This window comes from Spermophilus citellus (genome assembly GCF_964194105.1).
Source record: "Spermophilus citellus genome assembly, chromosome: 2".
In the NCBI taxonomy this organism is placed as follows: Eukaryota; Metazoa; Chordata; class Mammalia; order Rodentia; family Sciuridae; genus Spermophilus; species Spermophilus citellus.
Window position 1 is genome coordinate 179,822,678 of NC_138183.1, and position 18,600 is coordinate 179,841,277.

At 34.2% G+C, this 18,600-nt stretch overlaps 1 protein-coding gene across 2 annotated transcripts in view; it reads left to right on the forward strand.

Moving 5' to 3' along the window:
* Positions 1-18,600, forward strand: part of GRM5 (glutamate metabotropic receptor 5) — a gene marked incomplete at both ends in the record, with an annotated part of 442,123 nt that overhangs the window by 152,267 nt on the left and 271,256 nt on the right. For both annotated transcript variants that reach the window (XM_081282195.1, XM_081282194.1), the window contains one exon: positions 7,811-8,060. In XM_081282195.1, coding sequence (XP_081138321.1) covers positions 7,811-8,060 — 250 coding nt within the window. The remainder of the gene's footprint in view (positions 1-7,810; positions 8,061-18,600) is intronic.

Below are 18,600 nucleotides of genomic sequence, written 5' to 3' on the forward strand. Positions count from 1 at the left end.
TACCTTGTATTTTTCTACTAAGAAAATGCTAAGTCTTTAAAATCAATTTTGTGTTTTACACTCACATAATAACTCAACTTAAAAACTAGCCAAATGACAGATACTTAGAGCCGCATGTAGCCAGAGGCTACCATGTTAGACAGGACAGATCAAAACTCTCGATGAGAAATACCAAGACCATAATGCAAGAATATAGCATGGTTACTCATCTTAAATGAATCTCGGAATTTGATAGCAACAGGAGCATAGACTTTGCACTTCATTTCAACTCTTTCTACTCTTTTTGAATCCACACTGAGTCCTTCCTCTCAGTATTGTGTCCTTTCAGAGGGAATCTGGCAAGCACAGGACCCAGACAGTGCAAATTTAAACTAGAGAACAGGGTGGCAGGCCAGGGAGTTGCTGTCAAAGAAGCTACTTCATTTCAGCAAAGGCTGTCAAGCATGAACAACTTTGGCTGCGCTGCAGAGGATTTTCCGCCTTCAGTGGTATGGGAGAATTTCTGCATTGTCATTAGATCCTGTTAGAATCAAGGATCAGAGGTGACTAGCGAGCTAAAACAGAGGCAAATGAATAACTTGCCAGCCCACTCGGCCCATTGACACACAGTTCCATATAGATGCTGTCCTTTCTCTGCAAATGGAATCACTGTTAATGAGATGGGCACTGCAGGCATCAGCTGTGAAGCTGACAACTTAGGGAGAAAGCAGAAAGAAGTAGAATTCTTGAGAGTTAGAGTGGGAATCTGGGTCATAGCTTCTGTCTCAACTTTTATTTTCTTCTGGGAAGAATAGCGGGAGAAAGAAATGAGTCAAAGACTGCAGTATTTTTATGAAAATGAGAAAGTTTTCTTTTTTAATTTTGCAAATCTCAATTTAAGCTATATTACCAAATAATAAAAAAACTTAAAATCCTACAGAATTTTTTATATCAGAATCAATTTCTTTGCCTTTTCCCTGTTTTCCTCTGAGATTCCTTGTTCCCAGCAACGATGCTATTATGAAAATAATACAAGATTGGTGGTATGTCTCTTTCCAAGAGCCCCTTCTTATTTTATAGGCCTTTATCTAAAGAAACACCATAATTAAGCATAACATATTTTAAAGAAAACCCTTGAGATTCAAACAACAATTCTCAGAAATGGAATGGGTTGGATCAGTTAGGGATAAACCATATGTTTTTAACCTATCTAGAAGTTTGGAGGGGGAAAAAAACTTGTTAAATAATGCATAGTTTGCTGAGATGTGTTCAATTCAATAGTATCTGAAATTAGTTTCAAAGAAAGCAGTGGTGGGTAGAAGAAGTGTCTTTGGATAAACCACTGAGTTAAGCTCAGCAATCCTTTCCATACTGGCTTAAGAGTAGCAATGCACTGTAGGAAGATAGCATGGGCTTTGAAATTTGATGAATAGTGTTTGAAATTCCATCCCTTCCATTGCCTCTCTGTAAATACTTTGGCAAATTCTTTCAGCATTCCCAACTTATTTACAAATGTGAGAAATAATATCTACCTCAGATGTTTAGTTCATTTTAATAATACAATATATTTGAAGTGACTAATGCAGTTCTTGGTATTTATCATTAACTTCTTACCAAATAATTTGGCAAGTACTAGGTAAATATTGTTCAGGATGCACATGATGATGATGATGATGATGATGATGAAGAAGAAAATAAAATCCACAATCTATTGAGTTCTTACTCTGAACCATGCCCTGTGATAAGCACTTAGTACCTAAGTTTCCCCTATCTAAAAAAATGAACAAAAAACCCCTTTATTTTGATTTCCATATTCTGATCTATTAACTTTAAAAAAAAAATACTTAGTTGTCAATGTGCCTTTATTTTATTTATTTTTATCTGGTACTGAGAATTGAATTCAATGCCTCACATGTGCTAGACAAGTGCTCTACTACTGAGCCACAACCCAAGCCCACCACCATACTTCTTACTCTTCTTCAACCCCAAGTGTTTCAAAGAAGTCAAACAATTCAATGGTCTTTGTTTTCTACTCTCATTCACACAAGCCAAAGCCTATTATTCCTTTTTGTTTGTTTTTGTTTGTTTTCTGATACTCGGTGTTGAATCCAGGGATATGTTTCCCACTGAGTTGCACCACTGTCCATTTTATTTTGACACAGGGTCTCTCATAATTACTGAGGCCTCACTCAGTATGTTGCTGCCACTAGTCTCAAGCTTGCAATTCTCCTGTCTCAGCCTCCTGTGTGACTGGAATTACAGATATGTACCATTGTGCCCAGCACACAGGACTAGACTATTCTGTGTGACTTCTAGAATGTTGCCAAAATCAGCAGATATTTTCACTGTACATTTAGTATTCAACCTATTTAGTAGAAAGGAGAAAATAAAATCATCATTGTCTCTTGGTTTCCATAAGAAAATACATTTCCTTGGTTTCTGGTGTTCTCAGAAATGGAATGGGTTGGATCAGTTAGGGATAAACCATATGTTTTTAACCTTTGTGAATATGTTGCCTTTGTGAATGTTTCCTTCTCAATTAATGTGTGAATATTTGAGTGTCTTAGTGTATAATTCAGAACTATCTTCCTCTCACACCCTTTACTTTCATCTATTACTATTGTTATCCATATTCTGAGGATTCTCAAATAAAAATTTCTGTTCTCTGAGCCAGAATGTCCTGATTCATTTCCTACCTGACATCTCTACTTGGATATTTCACAGAAGCTTAAACAACATTTCCAAAACTTGGAATTGTCTCCAAATCTAATTCTTTTCTGATTTGTTTCTCTCAGTTCATTCAACCCAATTATATAAACTAGAGTTACTGGAGGGAATAGTAACACTTTTGATTCCTGGTCCTACAACCCATACCAAAATGGCATTTAAACTTATTATCCTGACGTGTTGCAGTTATAACTGTCAGGTATTCTTTCATTGAATGAGTGTCCTGTCCTCTGCCAATATGACTTTGTATGGTCAATTTTTACCCTTGTTCTTCAAATTAAACTTCTTTTTCTAGACTCATACCTGGTATCCTTATACCCCATATCACTTAGCAAACTACTTGTCATATACTTTTATGACAAAAATCAATAGCCCTGGTTTGTATTTTCATAAATAATGTTTTATATGTGTGTGGTTAAAAATCCATAGTTGTAGTTACACACATTTATAGCAAACAATGTAGTTCTTCACAAATATTTTTTTCTGCTGAGTTCATTATGGGAGTATTAATGAAATGTTGCTGACATAATGCATTCTTAAAGAACTACCTAAAGTGAATTTGCTAAATGAGATCTTTCTAGTACCAATAATAATAGCTCCAATTTAAAAAATCCTGGATATGAGCCAATAATGCCCAGCTTCATGTGGAATAGTGTATCATATGGGTCATGTTTTAGAGAAACTACAGCAGACGGTTTGAACTAATTGGGCCATTGATGAAAACATGGAAATTTGCTAGAAATAGTTTTCTAAGCCATAAAATTATTATAAGTCATGGAACCTTGATGACAATACATGATAGTTGATGCTAACTTTCAAAAAAGTCTTTACAAAAAATTTCCATTCATATCTCAGGATATGAATGGAAACCACCTAAGTCTTAGTTATTTGATCATATTTAAAAATATTCCTTGTACCATTTAACTTCTTTTTCTCCTTCCATTCAATATATACACATTAATTTGTTGTGAGGATAGAAACATCTGCCTTGAAGAACTTGTATAATACAGGAAGATAAACATGATTGCATTATAGCCTTAAAAATACTATACTCATTGCACATGTGGCCTTTATGGGTGAAAAGGTATATATTTTTAAAAATAAAGGAATATCATGTTTATAAAAGAGATCAATAAAATGAGAAGATGTTTCACTCTCAGGCATTCCTCACATTCCTCATTCCTGTCTATTTTAGTTACCCACTAGTTTAAGCCATAACCCCCGCAATATGTTAGTTTGGGGTAATATTGCTTGATGAACATCTGACCCTGTCAAAGGGCAGAATTTAGTGACCGATTGAAGCTGCTCATGAGTATTTTTTAGGGAAGGACATTTTTTAGCAACTCCCATGAGAAAAAGCTTTGATTTTCTTCACTGATGTCAGTAAGATGCAGCAACAAGGGATTGCCATTAAATGCCTTCTAGAATGTATTTTTAAGTAATCACTTATGTGGGAATTTTAATTTCACCTTTTTGGTGAATGATAACTTGGACCAACTAAGACTAAAAGTCCTAATTTGGAAGATGGAGCCCAATACTTTCTTTAAAGTGACTGTTTCCTATAATGAAGGATTTCTGAAAGAGTACTCCATATTCATTTAGTGTCTACTTGATGATCTTATTTGAACAAATATACATATCATTTCAAGATTTTTATTTGCCTTCTGTGGAGGATGTAGGAGTAAATGGAACAAAGAAAAGGTATCAGAGAAAGAAAACTTATTTGTGTCTTTTATTATGATTCTAATTAGTCTAATTTTGAGTCTTGTGATAATTTTCCCCAATACATGAGCTGTTCTAAGCTGCTTTTATACAGCATGTTGTATAAATAAAAACAATGTTAAAACAAAGGTTTTTGGAGAGATGCTAAAGACTATGAATTTCTCAATGTTTTTCTTGTTTATGAATATTTTGAAAATTTTATTATTTTCATTATAATCACTATACCTCACTTCAAATTATTTATGTAATTGCCTCAGCATTAAATCAAAGCACTGAGTGGAAGGTAGTTGAAAAATGGAGATGGCTAAAAATAAATCAAAGAATAATAGATTAGTCAGATTAGTGTAAAACCAGTAATTTAGGCCCCTTGGCACGTTTCAGAAAGCACCCTTTAAACATTACTAATTGCAAAATAACTGGATTGCCCACCTGCCATCATCACAGAGGCTTCTTGTTGCTTTCAATTCTGGAAAAGGAAAAAAGTTGCAGCTGGTCCACCACTGAGTTTGGCTGGGACTCAAGCAGGCCTACTCTGCTTTGCCCTTTTGCAATTTGTCCATGAAGACAGAAATATGCAAAAATCTACCCTCAGCCAGGCACCATGGCACATGCTTGTTATCCCAGCAGTTCCAGAGGAGGACCACGAATTCAAGGCAACAGCAAGGCACTAAGCAACTCAGTGAGACCCTCTCTATAAATTAAATGCAAAATAGGGCTGGGGACATGGCCTAATGGCCAAGTTCCCCTGAGTTCAATCTCTGGTAAATGTTCCCCAGACACACACACAAAAAGTAAAACAGCCATCTGTGTCTGAAGGTCACATTTGCAGCAAGGCACCTATGTCATGGTGGAGCACACACAGTTGCAGGAATCAGAAGATACATGTTCAAGGCAACACTCAGACTCCTATTTGCTACGATTGGATTTTAATTTCATCAGCTATGAGAAGAACATGATATTTATCTTTACACAGTTTTTGTAAGGAGCACTGAGCTAATATATATGAACTGAACTGACTTTTCTAAATTAAACTGTTATACCATGTAGTTATTTATAAATAAATCATCTCTCTTCCAGGCATGGGAACCTGTGCAACTGAATGCCCAATGCCCATTGCTCCTTGTTCATTCGATGTCTACTTCTTCTGATGAAGTTCTAGTTCCTAGGTCTAGTTGATTTTTAGACCACTTACCTATTTTTACATTCTGTAGCTTGAATTACTTGTAATATGCTCCTGCATACTTCAAATCAAACTCCCTTGCCCAACTAATCTTTCAAAAATGCAGAAAATGAGCCTAATGTGATTTATAAAGCTTTAAAAATGCTCAAAATGTATCTAAAATTGAAAGCATCTTCATGTAGGAAAGAGAAAGCAGATACCATTTGAACTTTTGAGACTTCTGAGAGCCTCAGAAGAGTGGAGGGAGCAGAACCTGTACTCTCAGCTCTCCGGGTGAAGTTCAGCCTTCATTTACTGCTCATGCATAAAAAATACAGGGTCAATGTAGACTTAACTGCCTTATCAGCTTTATCCATGGAATGAGGGTTGAATTACTTACCTCAAAATATTATTGCAGGAGTCAAATGGGATCACATCTATAAAGGTCCTGATGTGCTTTCTGTAGAGTTGATTGTAAATATTAATTTCTGTTTTTCATTAAATTTAAAAGAGAGCCATTATTCATTAACGCCTGGATTTTGGAAAGGACTTTGAATGTATTTACCACCAACTTGGCTATGGTTACATAGAATAAAACTGAAAATGTTTTTCATGAGCTTATACACTTATTTATGATAAAACGTAATCTAAATAAACCATCTGGGATTTTTAGTTAAGAGAAAACTATAAATTCTAATGGCTATTAACATAATTTAGTATATGTAATATTTTATACAATGTAATACTCTATAAAAATATTTGTATGACAACATTTATACAATATAAAGTATAAGTATTACATGTATATACTGTGTCTTTTAACACAAAAATATTAATGAATGTGTGTTTCCATAACAGAATAACTGATGCTAGATAATGTATAAAGGAAAAAGCCTTATTTAGTTCATGATAATGGTGACTAGAAAGTCCATACATCATATTTCTGGGGTCCAGTTATAATACAACGTGGTGGGGAAACAAAAAGGGAATGCACTATAACAGGAAGAGCATGTATGTCTGCAAGGTACCAAGAGACTGGGTAAGAGCCTTTCATAAGAACCAGTGGGAAAAATCTACTCCTACCAGACATTACTACTTCCAGAAGACAGGATTAATGAACTCATGAGTGTATACCTCCCCACCAACCTTATTACAAAGCCCTTCCTCTTAAAGGTTCTACCACCTCCTCATTGTCACTCTGGGACCAAACTTCTAGCATATGAATCTTTGGGTTATAAAGCATATCCAAACAAAAGCAGTGGGGTAAAATTATCATAAAGAGAAAAGCAATGAGAAGTTCAATACAATGGAGACAAAAATGTAGCTATAAACCATACATGATCTTGCAGTTGAATGCAAGAATGAATCTATGGGAAATCAAATCAGTATGTTGATGAGACATTTGCTCACCTATGTTGATCATACTACTATTCACAATAATTAGAATTGGAAACAACACAAGTGTCCATAAACTGATGAATAAGGAAAATGCAGTATATAAAGATATATTGCATATATTCCATTATTTATAGATATAGATATAGATATAGATGATATAGATCATGCATGAAATGTAGAATATATAATGTAATGTTTTGAAAAGACCAAACAATGCATGTAAGTTACAGTTAGGAGTAAAAAGTTGTTTTCTAATATTATACAGCAGAGTCACCAAGGAAAGCAATAATGACTATACAGTTCAAATGCTAGAAGAATTTTTTAAAATTTTTTCATAAATAAATCATAAAAATTTGAGGAGGTAGATATGTTTAACCTGATCTAAGCATTAAGCAATGTATAGCTGTATCAAAGCATTACATGTTACCCATGTTACCCATTAGTATGCATAATATTGCTTTTTATCCATTTGCTAAGTAAATTCAATTTAAAAATGGCAAACAAATTAATAATACTTGATTATTATTTTTAAAATGAACTATTTTGAATCAAAAGGGAAGCTTAATTGCTGTACTTTTATAATATTCTCTGTCTCAGTGAAAATATAAAAGATCAATGAATGTATTTGTAATGTAATTTGATTTTTAACTTGTCTAAGACAAATAAGTCAGTTAAAGAATAAAACCTCAAATTCAGATTCTCAAGTTCCAAGTCCAACACCATCAAGAGACCTGCACACTCTTAACTCTTTTGCATCCTAAATGTATCAAATTAATGTGATTCTCTCATTTCATTTTCCCTTTGCTTATCTATGTTTTCACACAGGCAACTATGGTGAAAGTGGAATGGAGGCTTTCAAAGATATGTCAGCCAAGGAAGGGATTTGCATTGCCCACTCTTACAAAATCTACAGCAACGCAGGGGAGCAGAGCTTCGACAAGTTGCTGAAAAAGCTCAGAAGTCACTTGCCCAAGGCACGGGTGGTGGCCTGCTTCTGTGAGGGCATGACAGTGAGAGGTCTGCTGATGGCTATGAGACGCCTGGGTCTTGCAGGAGAATTTCTGCTTCTGGGCAGGTGAGTAATAATGAGAAAATCCACATACAGTTAATGCCATGGCTTTGGCAGCATTCAAAGGTATCTTTTGATGCATGAGGACAGATGCTTTAGAATTTTAAGCTGTTCAGTGGAAGTAGAGCTTAAATATCATAAAGTACCAGTACTGAAGAAAATCATGGAAAATAAATAGATAGGCCTTGTACAGATTAATAAAGATAAGAGGAATGAACACAGAGAGATGAGTCCTTACCTCCTCAAAAATATAACTAAATGAGATGGATTCTTAAGTGCCTGGGTTAATATCTTGAGAAATAAACACATATCAGACTTGTTTCTGTTCTTTTTGAGGTTGATTGTGAGGACTATATAGGTTTAATATATAAAATAGAATAATAGGATTTGGGGTTAAAAATAAGGAATTATTTAGAACTAATTTTTAAAACATTGGTAAATTAACTCAAAATTTCCATATTCCAAACATGTTTTTTTTTTAATCTTTTCAGATTGCCTTGTCTGCATTGTTACTAGGACAGTGTTCTAAAACATTAACTTTTACAAGGATTGATATTAATATCCAGAAAGTTTACTTGATTGGCACAGGTCAGACCCTTACCTGCTAATATTGCTGAATCAGTGTATTAATCAAGTTCTCCAGAGAAACAATCAAAAGTGAATGTATACACACTTTATAATATACCTATAAGGGTTTTTTTGTAAGGAATTGGGTCATGTGTTTAAGGAGGCTGTGAGTTCATAAGAACTGCAATTGGCAATCTAGAAATCTGGGGAAGCTGACATGTAGTTCAAGTCTGAGTACAGGTTGAGGACTCCAAGAGCTGGCAGTGTTAAGTTCCAGTCTGAAAGCCACCAACCTCCAGACTCCAGAAGAACCAAAGTTTGACCCCAAATCCAAAGCCTGGGAAGGACCAATGTCCCAGCTGATGCAGTTACACAAAAACGGTTTCCTCTTACCTAACCCCTTCCTTCTGTTGAGGTTTCCAGTTGCTCAGATGAAGCACATCCACATGAAAAAGTATACTCTTAATCTACCAATTCAAATTGTTGTAACCAAAACACTTTCACAAACACAGTGATGATAATATTTGGCCAAATATCTGAGCACCTGTGGCCCAATTGCTGCACAAAACTAACTGTTATGATACTTAAGTGGAATCTATAGTCTGAATGTGTGAATGAAACATTCACCCCTGAGATGCAACATCATGGTTTGTCAACAATGTGTAAGTTTCTACGATTCCACACTGTTTTAAGAGGTTACCACGTATCATATCATGTATTAAGAAGCAGCCACTTTAATGAATAGCAAAAGCCTTAGAAACCACTGCCTTTCTTAATATTTCTGTCCACAGTAGAAACACATCTTATTTGCTGTTGACTTTTGATGTCTTGTTAAAGAGAACATTCTTTATTTTCCAAATGTTTAACTGACCTTCTGTGGTCAAACTCAGCTCCTGCTTGAGACATTTTCTGACAGTCATTTTTTTTTGTAACTAATTCTTTTCTGTCTGATCTGATTGATGAGGATATTTTGGTATGAGGTCATACATCCTTCATAAAAATGGTATTGAGTGAGGTTTCTTTTTCATCGATGTTATACATTTTGTCTAAAATTTTCCCTAGCTGGCAGGTGAAGCACCAGTTAGTTTCATACACCCCAAGGATATACTCAGTGACAATATTCTCATTCCCAAATCCAGTGTTACCACTAGGGTTTAAACAACAGGAAAGATACTGGTTTTAAGTATTTTATGATAGCAAGTTAAGAATCCTGCAGCTCCAATCTACTGCTACTGTCAGTATTAAATGACAAGATTGGTAGTATTTACCAAAAAAATTGGTCTTTACTATATTTTCAATTTTCCATCTATGATTTTATTGCTGGCTATACCATAAAGTTAAAATTATATATTTAACATATTTTAAAATTTATTCTTAATATACTAATAATGGGAAATGATCTCCAAATTATTTAATTCCTGCAATGATAAATATAAAAAATATAACTTTTAGTTATATTTTTTATTGCCTTCATTGATTGGTTACATCATAGTTTACATTTGCACGTGCACTAGTTCATTTCATTTTTGAATATTTTTGTTAGAAAAGTCTTCTTTACTCTGAATTTTAAAGATATGTCACTGCTATTTTCAACTCTTGGCTCATGTTCTTTTCTTTAAAAGTAGCATGTTTTACTCTTTCGGATATCTGGAAACCAGAGTATGGTTCTAAGTTCCATTCAACTTCTTTCTCAAACATTCCTACTTACTACAACCATCTTAGAGAGATGGTATCATGGTTGTTAATGAAAATATGTTTCATAACCATTTATCAAATAGGACCACTTATCAAATGTTCTGTGCCAATTACTATGTTGAGCACTTTACATGCATCATCTCATTTAATCATTCATTTGAAAAGTATTGAGTGTCTCCCATGTGTTACACTACTTATGTAATCAATGAATGAAACAGACAATAATTATTACTTTTTATGGAGCTTGCAGGTAGGAAGTAACAAATGCTATGAAAAAATACATCAAAGAAAAATCTGCATGATGTTTCATTTTATAGAAAAAGATTCTAAAGCTCAATAAATATTAAATAATAGTGCTATGGAACAGGAAAGCAAAATTTAATAGTTGTAAGAAAAAAAGTTAGAACATCTACCCTCTTTCAGTGTACAAATGAGAAGACTTAAACCCTCAAAATTTGGATGGCATACCTAGTCACATAATTTAAATTCCATGCTTCATAACCAAGTGATTTTCTTTTTTTTTGACATGGGAATTTTATTTTATTTTATTTTATTTGCTTTTATACATGTACTTTGTGGGGTTTTTTTGCATTACAATTCTTAATACACATATATACCACAATTTTTGTATCTCTGTTTGTATATAAAGTATGCCCCTGTGATTTTCTTTACTACTGGTCTCCTGTAGAATAGAACATGTCAGGAGTTATAATTTGATAGCAAATTCCTGGTTCCATATTAGCCCCTGGGTCTTTGAAGTAGCAATCCTAGATAACTTTAATTTAAGTAAGTGTTTTAATATCAAACTTCCCTTCAAAAAATTGTCATTTTATTCTGTAACTCCTCTTAGTTCTTTAAGATCATTTTGTTTACATATATTCTCCCAGTATCTCTTGTCACCCCTTTTTTTCTCCCAACTCTTGTATGAATGGTTCTGATGAACCATTTGAATTCTGAATCAATGGTATAATAAAAAAGGCCACTTCAGACTTCTCTAGAAGTTTCCATATTCTATTGATGTAGTTACTTATAAATTTCTCCAGCTGCCTTGGATCAGCCATGTTTAATAAGTCATTCAGCTAAAGTATTTGGCAGGACTAAGACAACTCTGCTGCTAAGACAACTTCATCCATCATCACATCCAGCCATCTGTGCTCCACATCAATAGAACATTAGAGTGATGTGGACCTGGACACTGGGTCTTCCCATTTAAGGTCTGGGTATTCTGTCGTCTCATTACCAATAAAAATGCCTTATTTGGGTCCCTGAAATGGTCTTGTCAAACAATTTGGCCCTTAAAGCAGGATGAGATCAATAATCTGAAAGAATACACTGCCGTCATTCTAGACATGGGAAAATATCATGTGAGATACATTGTTTATAATTTATACTTGTTTCCAAGCATGAACTTGGAACTTATTAATTTAACCATTCAAAGGTAGGTTTGTTTGTCTATGGTTAACTACAATATAAGTCTGAATTAAGAGTCTCTGTTGTCAATAAGATTATTACCAAGCCACAAAAGGAAATGTACTTAAATTTCAAAAGTTTTCTGGAATTTAAAGTAAAATCTCAATATTTTTTCAAAATAGGAAAAATTAAGAGTTTACACTAATAGATATTTTACCTATCCAGTTAGAAATAATTGTTCTGTTAAAACTGTCATGGAAGTTATTGTCCAGAAGTAGATATTATTATTTATCCTTGAACCACTAGAATATCTATCTATTCTAAATTAAACCATTTGAAAACAAGTATAGTTGAAAACAAAATAGTCTGCTAGACTATTCAGTTTCATGAAAATGCAGGGTGGGAAAAATTATTTTCATTGTGTTTCAAGTGGGGTGATGGAGAAGGGGGTCAGAAGGGAGTGACAGAGACAGACAATGTCTCATTTAATGCTTTGAAGTGTTGGACATATCAAACTTAAATGCCCTATTTTATAGGGGAGGAAACAGAGATACAAAGAGATTAAGTGAGTAGATAAGATTAATATTGCACTCACCCATTTAAACAATCACCAAGAAGCCTTTAGCTACAAAAACATTTCAACACTATGTTCAGCTCAGTTTCATTTTGTTTCATTTTGGGGTTATTTCATTATCCTTTTAAATTAAAGACACTAGTAAAATGCTTTGATAATTTTGGATATGTTCATGATAATTTTATAATACAAAAAGCCAACTATATACCAATTGGAGTAGATTGTGTTTATCTGCTCACCTACATTTATGGTAAGGAGAATGTATTAATCATATAATGTTCAGTGTCTGAGTAGCTGGTTACTTTTAGAAGCATCTGCCTCAGACCACGTGCAAAGCTGTCTAAACAATGAAGTTGGGTCCAGAGAATATGAGGAGTTTGTGTAAAAGAAGTTTAAAGAAGAGAGTGGGACACCATATTGGTATTTTGATATTTATTATTTTGTTAGCAAAGACTTTTTGTAGGAATGTGAATATGATAAATACAATTTTCCAAAATATAATGGGAGAACATAAAATATGAATTAGAAGAGGTAAGGTGGATGCAGGGGAACCAGTGTGCCAACATAAATGGAACTCCTGTAGACTAAGGATGGTGAAAAGGTGGAAATCTAAGACTTATTTACTGAGTAGAAAATACATGGGAGCTAACAATGTGTTGGATATTGTGAGAGAGTGTGGAAAATATGTCCAGAATGATGCCTATGGTTTTGTGTTATGTAAAATGCAAATGATAGCTATTTTATGGAGAAGAAGGTCATTGAAAAAAGAATCAAGTAAAAACTGGAGGGCAGAAAATGAGTTGAGTTTCGGATAAGTTTTGCACTTGTGTCAGTGTCCCAAGTTGTGCTTTTCAAACAAACAAAAATGATAATCAGGAAGTAACTATACATGAATCTGGAGCTCAAAGACAGAAGTAATCAATGAATAGAACTGAGTAAATGAACAGAATATCTTTTTTATTAACTAAAGACATGGTTACATAAAATTAAAAGAAAGGAAGTTTAAGAACTTACTTTGGGGGTCCTTGGCATTTATTGATTGTGGAAAATAGATGAACTGTGAAAAGGAGTGAAAAGGCAAATCCAGAGATGTAGGAGGAGAACCAAGAGTGTTGTGTCAACTGAGCCAATGGAAGAGAGAAAGCAGTGGTCAGCTGACTTTGGAAGATCAACAGTAAATGATAGTGAGACAGCCTTTTAGATTTATTGAGGTAGAGAAAGTTGGTGATTTAGTAAGACATGACTGAATGCAGAAATAACAGATTAAGAATGAAATGGCTGAGAAGTAGGAAGTGAGAAAATGAACCTATGGCATATACATAAGTGTTTTGGGAAGTTTAACCAATAAGGAATGGAAAATTATGAACTATATCTTGAAGGAAAAATGCTGTCAAGATAAAAGTACTGTGGAGGGGGTGGTTAACCAGGGATTGACCCAGGGGTGCTTAACCACTAAGCCACATCCCCAACTCTTTTTTATATTTTATTGACAGACAGTCTCGCCAAATTGCTTAGGGCCTCTACTTGCTGAGGTTCTCTTTGCACTTGCATTAGTCTCCCAAGCTTCTAGGATTATAAGCATGTACCACCATGCCCAGCCAAGAGCAAAGTATTTTAATAGTATTTTATTTATTTCCAAATATGTAATTTATAATCATGAGAAATAATTTAAATGGTGAACCAAATTACTCACTGAATAGCCATTATATTTCTGTATCTTTATCAACACAGCATGTTATTAAATGATTTGATAATCTTATAAGTAAAATATCAACATAATATTTTAACAATTTTATAAGTGGGTGACATTATAATCTTTTTCAATGTAATAATTAATGCATATATATTTTTTCTAAAATCTATGCATTCATTACTCATATACTTAGTCCACTTTTTCTGTTTATTTTCCTGATTAATTTATTAAAAAGCTCATTATAAATTAAAGAAACTCATTCATTGACATATCTTTAACATGTTCTTTCTCTTTTCATTTAATTTTGATCTTGCTTATGGTGATTTGAGAAATACCATACTCTACTTTTTAGATGTCTTTTTCAGTAACTCACTGGAATTGTACATTTGTATACTTCATTCACAGCAAGGGAGGTTTGTTTACTTAAGTGGTCATTGAATTTTGGGATGCAGGTAGGATAAAGGATTAAGTTAATGAAAAGTAGCAGTTAATATTAGTGTGTGCAGGTGTTGACCCTGGGATAAGAAGTTATCAGTGGAGATGAGAAAACAAGAAGACTAATGCTGGTAATAAATGCTTTTCTGCATTACATTTTAAGTATCACTTCATGTGTTATAAACAATGAGGAGAGAAAGACTTGACTACACTATATTAAAAATATTCTCAAAAAAAATCAAATTTAACAACTGTGCACATACTAACCCATTAAGTGCTGAAAAAAATTATCACAATTAGGGATTTAAACATTGATTAAACAGAAGTATAGGCTTCAAATTAAAAACTTAAAAAATAAAGAATGAGTCATGGAGGGGCTGGGGATGTGGCTCAAGGGGTAGCGCGCTCGCCTGGCATGCGTGCGGCCCGGGTTCGATCCTCAGCACCACATACCAACAAAGATGTTGTGTCCGCTGATAACTAGAAAATAAATATTAAAAATTCTCTCTCTCTCTCTACTCTCTCACTCTCTCTTTAAAAAAAAAGAATGAGTCATGGAAATTTATGTATATTAACTAATTAGAAACCAATTATCTGATTTGTAACTAAATGGACTTCTTAATGCTGTCTCTAAATCCCAAGCCATGGGTGTGCAGGGCCAAAAGCCTTGGAGTAGTTTCCTGGATTAGACAGATGGTTCATAGAAAAACAACAGAACTCTTAAGTAGAGGAAACAGATCATTCCTCCAAAAGAAGAGGCAAATCACACTTGCTTAACCTCTTCCCTAGTCTCACCATGTCAGCCAGTCTGTCTCAAGGTAAGAAAGAAAGTGGTGGTAGATAGAAGCTATGAGCTTTCATTCCATGTTTTTCCACTCCTGGGAATTGAAAACACCCCTATTGAAGTTTGAAGAGTAAGATACATTTCTTTCATATCTCAAAGCAAAAATTAACTTGAATGTAGAGATGAAGAACTGAAACTCAGAGACATTACTTGTTTTATCAAAGGCCACCAAGATCTCTAGTTGTGCAGCTGAATCTTAAATGATACTGTTTACCTTGGAAGGTGCTATTACTCCAAAAAGAAAACAAACAAACAAACATAAATGTCTAAAAGGAGAATAAGAGAACAGAGGTTCTGATGTTATCAGACCCAGAAGGATTTCTATGTGTAAGATGTGAACAACCTATGATATTGTACTAAACTTTTGTACCTAACACTGGTGCTTTTGATAAGGGACAGACAGACATGAGTGATGGGAACATCAGGTTAAGGAAATAATTTTATAAAATGGGCCCTATATGCTGACCTCCACATGCTTTCACTATTAAAAAGCAATTTACTAGGCTTGGGATATAGCTCAGTTGTGCTTGCCTCACATGCACAAGGCCCTGGGTTCAATCCCCAGCACCACAAGAAAAAAAAAAAAAAGCAATTTACTTGAAGTTCTGCCTGGTTAAAATCCATGGATATATTACATTTGTCAGGAAACTACCTGTTATCTGCAGGCCCCCAAATGCTAACAAGAACACAAGTTTCCCTAAAAGAGGAGATTTCCATGACCCTTATAGAGAACAGATCCCAGAACTCCAGGAGATAAGGGTAATTTCCCCTAAGCAAATCTGTAGGAACAAGTTCTGGCTAGAACTGGTCAGTATGGGCCAAAGTAAACTAGAGTTGTCATGGCACTATGGACTTCAAACTCTGAGATCATCCTACTGTTGGTCAAAATTTAAGATATGAACATGGACAGGACTCTTTGGAAATTTCCTTGGAACCCAAATAAAACTGGAGGACAGAAGAGCCATGTTGTACCTCTCCTCTGTGAGGAGACCCAATCTCTCCCTTGAGAGTATTCTCTTTCCCCTTTTTCCATCCCTTCTAATAAACTCATGCCTGTTATTCTGAGTGATGTGTCTGAAATCTTTCTGATTTGTTGGAAAAAAATCTGGGATTAAAGGGAGTCTTCATGCTGCCCCATTTTCCTGGAAGACCTCAGACCTGTATCACTTTGAAGACTTCTGCATCTCAAAAAGTTCTGGTAGCTTAGGGTAGATGACCTGTTTAAATAATTGTATGATAATAGTTATTTGTAGAGTGTTCTTTGTTTAGCAAACATTGTTCTATGTAATTTTTCTTTACATTTTTACTGATTTTTTATAGCAATCATATTTGGAAATTACTATTCACTTCATTTTCTGGCTGAGGAAACTCTGTAACTAATGACAATCAAGAGACAACTAATGTGCTCAAGATCCCACAGACAGTAGGTACCAGAGAGGATACTGGCTAGTAGCTTGTACTCTGAACCACTATGGTAAACCATCTGTGAATTATTGGTCATCCTTAAATTCAGAAATAAATTTGACTCTTACAGTATAAAATATTAAAATATTTTTTTACTGTTGTTCAAGTAGATATTCTTTAACAAAGGGAAATTTAATAATTCAAGGTTATTCTGAAAATAGAGGTTTTTTATTTTTTATTTTTAAATAAGCAATATGGAACAATCTAACTTTCTATAAACCAAAAATTTAGTGAGAATATATGAAGTGTTCAAAAGATATTACTGTTTTTGCAGGAAATAATCACAATAAAATTTAGGTTTAATAAATTAAAAAGCTTGAAGTTGAAAATACCCAGGGATAACCAAGGGCAAATACAGAATGTTATTCTTTACTAAAGCAGGTCACAACCAGCTCTTCCCTTGTTTTGCAAAGAATTGATAAGTTCTCTGGTGGCATTCATAGAAAATGTGATAAAGTTTTACTGGGCATAGTCATGCTCATTTACATAATGTCATTGGCTGCTTTGGGGCTACAATGGCCATATTGAATATCTGTAACAGAGACCATATATCCTCCGAAGACTAAGATATTTAATCTGACTTTACTAAAAACTTTGCTTACTACTGATCCAGATGTTTTTCATCTCTGAATATGGCTCTGCCTGCTTATACAGCTATGTTAAGACTTAGGATTTCAACATTTATGCAGAATTAGTGGTGGCTTGCACATAAACTCTAGTTTTAATTCTTGAAGTTTAGGGGCTCCTGAGCATCACAGGCTCAGTGAGAGGAGAGTTGGTTGGGAGTGAGGAGTACAGGTTTAAATGCTGAGTTTGTCAGTGCAGAAGAAATGAAGAACAAAGGAGGACTTTTTTTTTTTAATTCATCATCCTGGAACATAATGTTCAAAGCAATTGGAAGAGAAGATGCATTTTGAAATATCTCCTTATTCATCCCCAAGTGATTTAATTTTATCTAAAATAAAAGAATGTGCTAAGTATAATAAGGAATGTACTCTTTGGGTATATATATATGTCTTTCTAATAAAGTTATTTTTATTCTTCTCATTTGTTAAAGTGGACTGATGACATGGATTAAAAATACTTCATTTTTTTCTCCTGTATCCATCTCCCCTGTTTTCATGAGAGTCATTTTTTCTAAAACACATATTTAATTGTATTGTCCTTCTGAAAAATAATTTTAGCTGACTTTCTTTGCTGTTGTATTCAACTCCATAATTTGTCATTCAGTGTCCTTTAACATATGGCTTGAATCTGCCAATAATTTCCTGTTAAACTTAGAGGTGAGATATTTAAAATACTTAACAACAAGTCCATGGGTTCAATCTCATCTCATCCACTTTGAGCAGCTGATTCTTCATTGTTCCAAAACAAAGCCTTGCATAGGAAGACAGATATAATAGATTTGAAGAAAATTAAAATGTGAAAGTTCTATAGACTTCTATGAAACATGAGCACCATGTAACGTGAGTTATTTGAGACATAAATGAGGTTCAGACTATGAAAATGAAAACTGACTGGAGGAGTGCCAAGTGAGAAACCAGGAGTTGGCCAGGGAGGGGGGTCCAGTAAAACAGAGGACAATGCCACAATAGACATTGAATTTGAAGGTTCATAGGAATTTCTGTGTTTTTAATGGTCATATGTCCTCACTCTTTAAACAAACAAACAAATAAACATTTGTTATTTCTATAAGTCTTTCATTCAGCCTGAGGAGAGATTGTTATTTTTTTAAATCCATTACAAATAGACTTTTACTGCCTACAATAGAATCTTAGCTCTAATGATACACCAAAAAGAAATTTTAAATGAACTTACATTTAACACAGTAGTCCTAAGAGATTGTGATAGCCTGACAATTTCA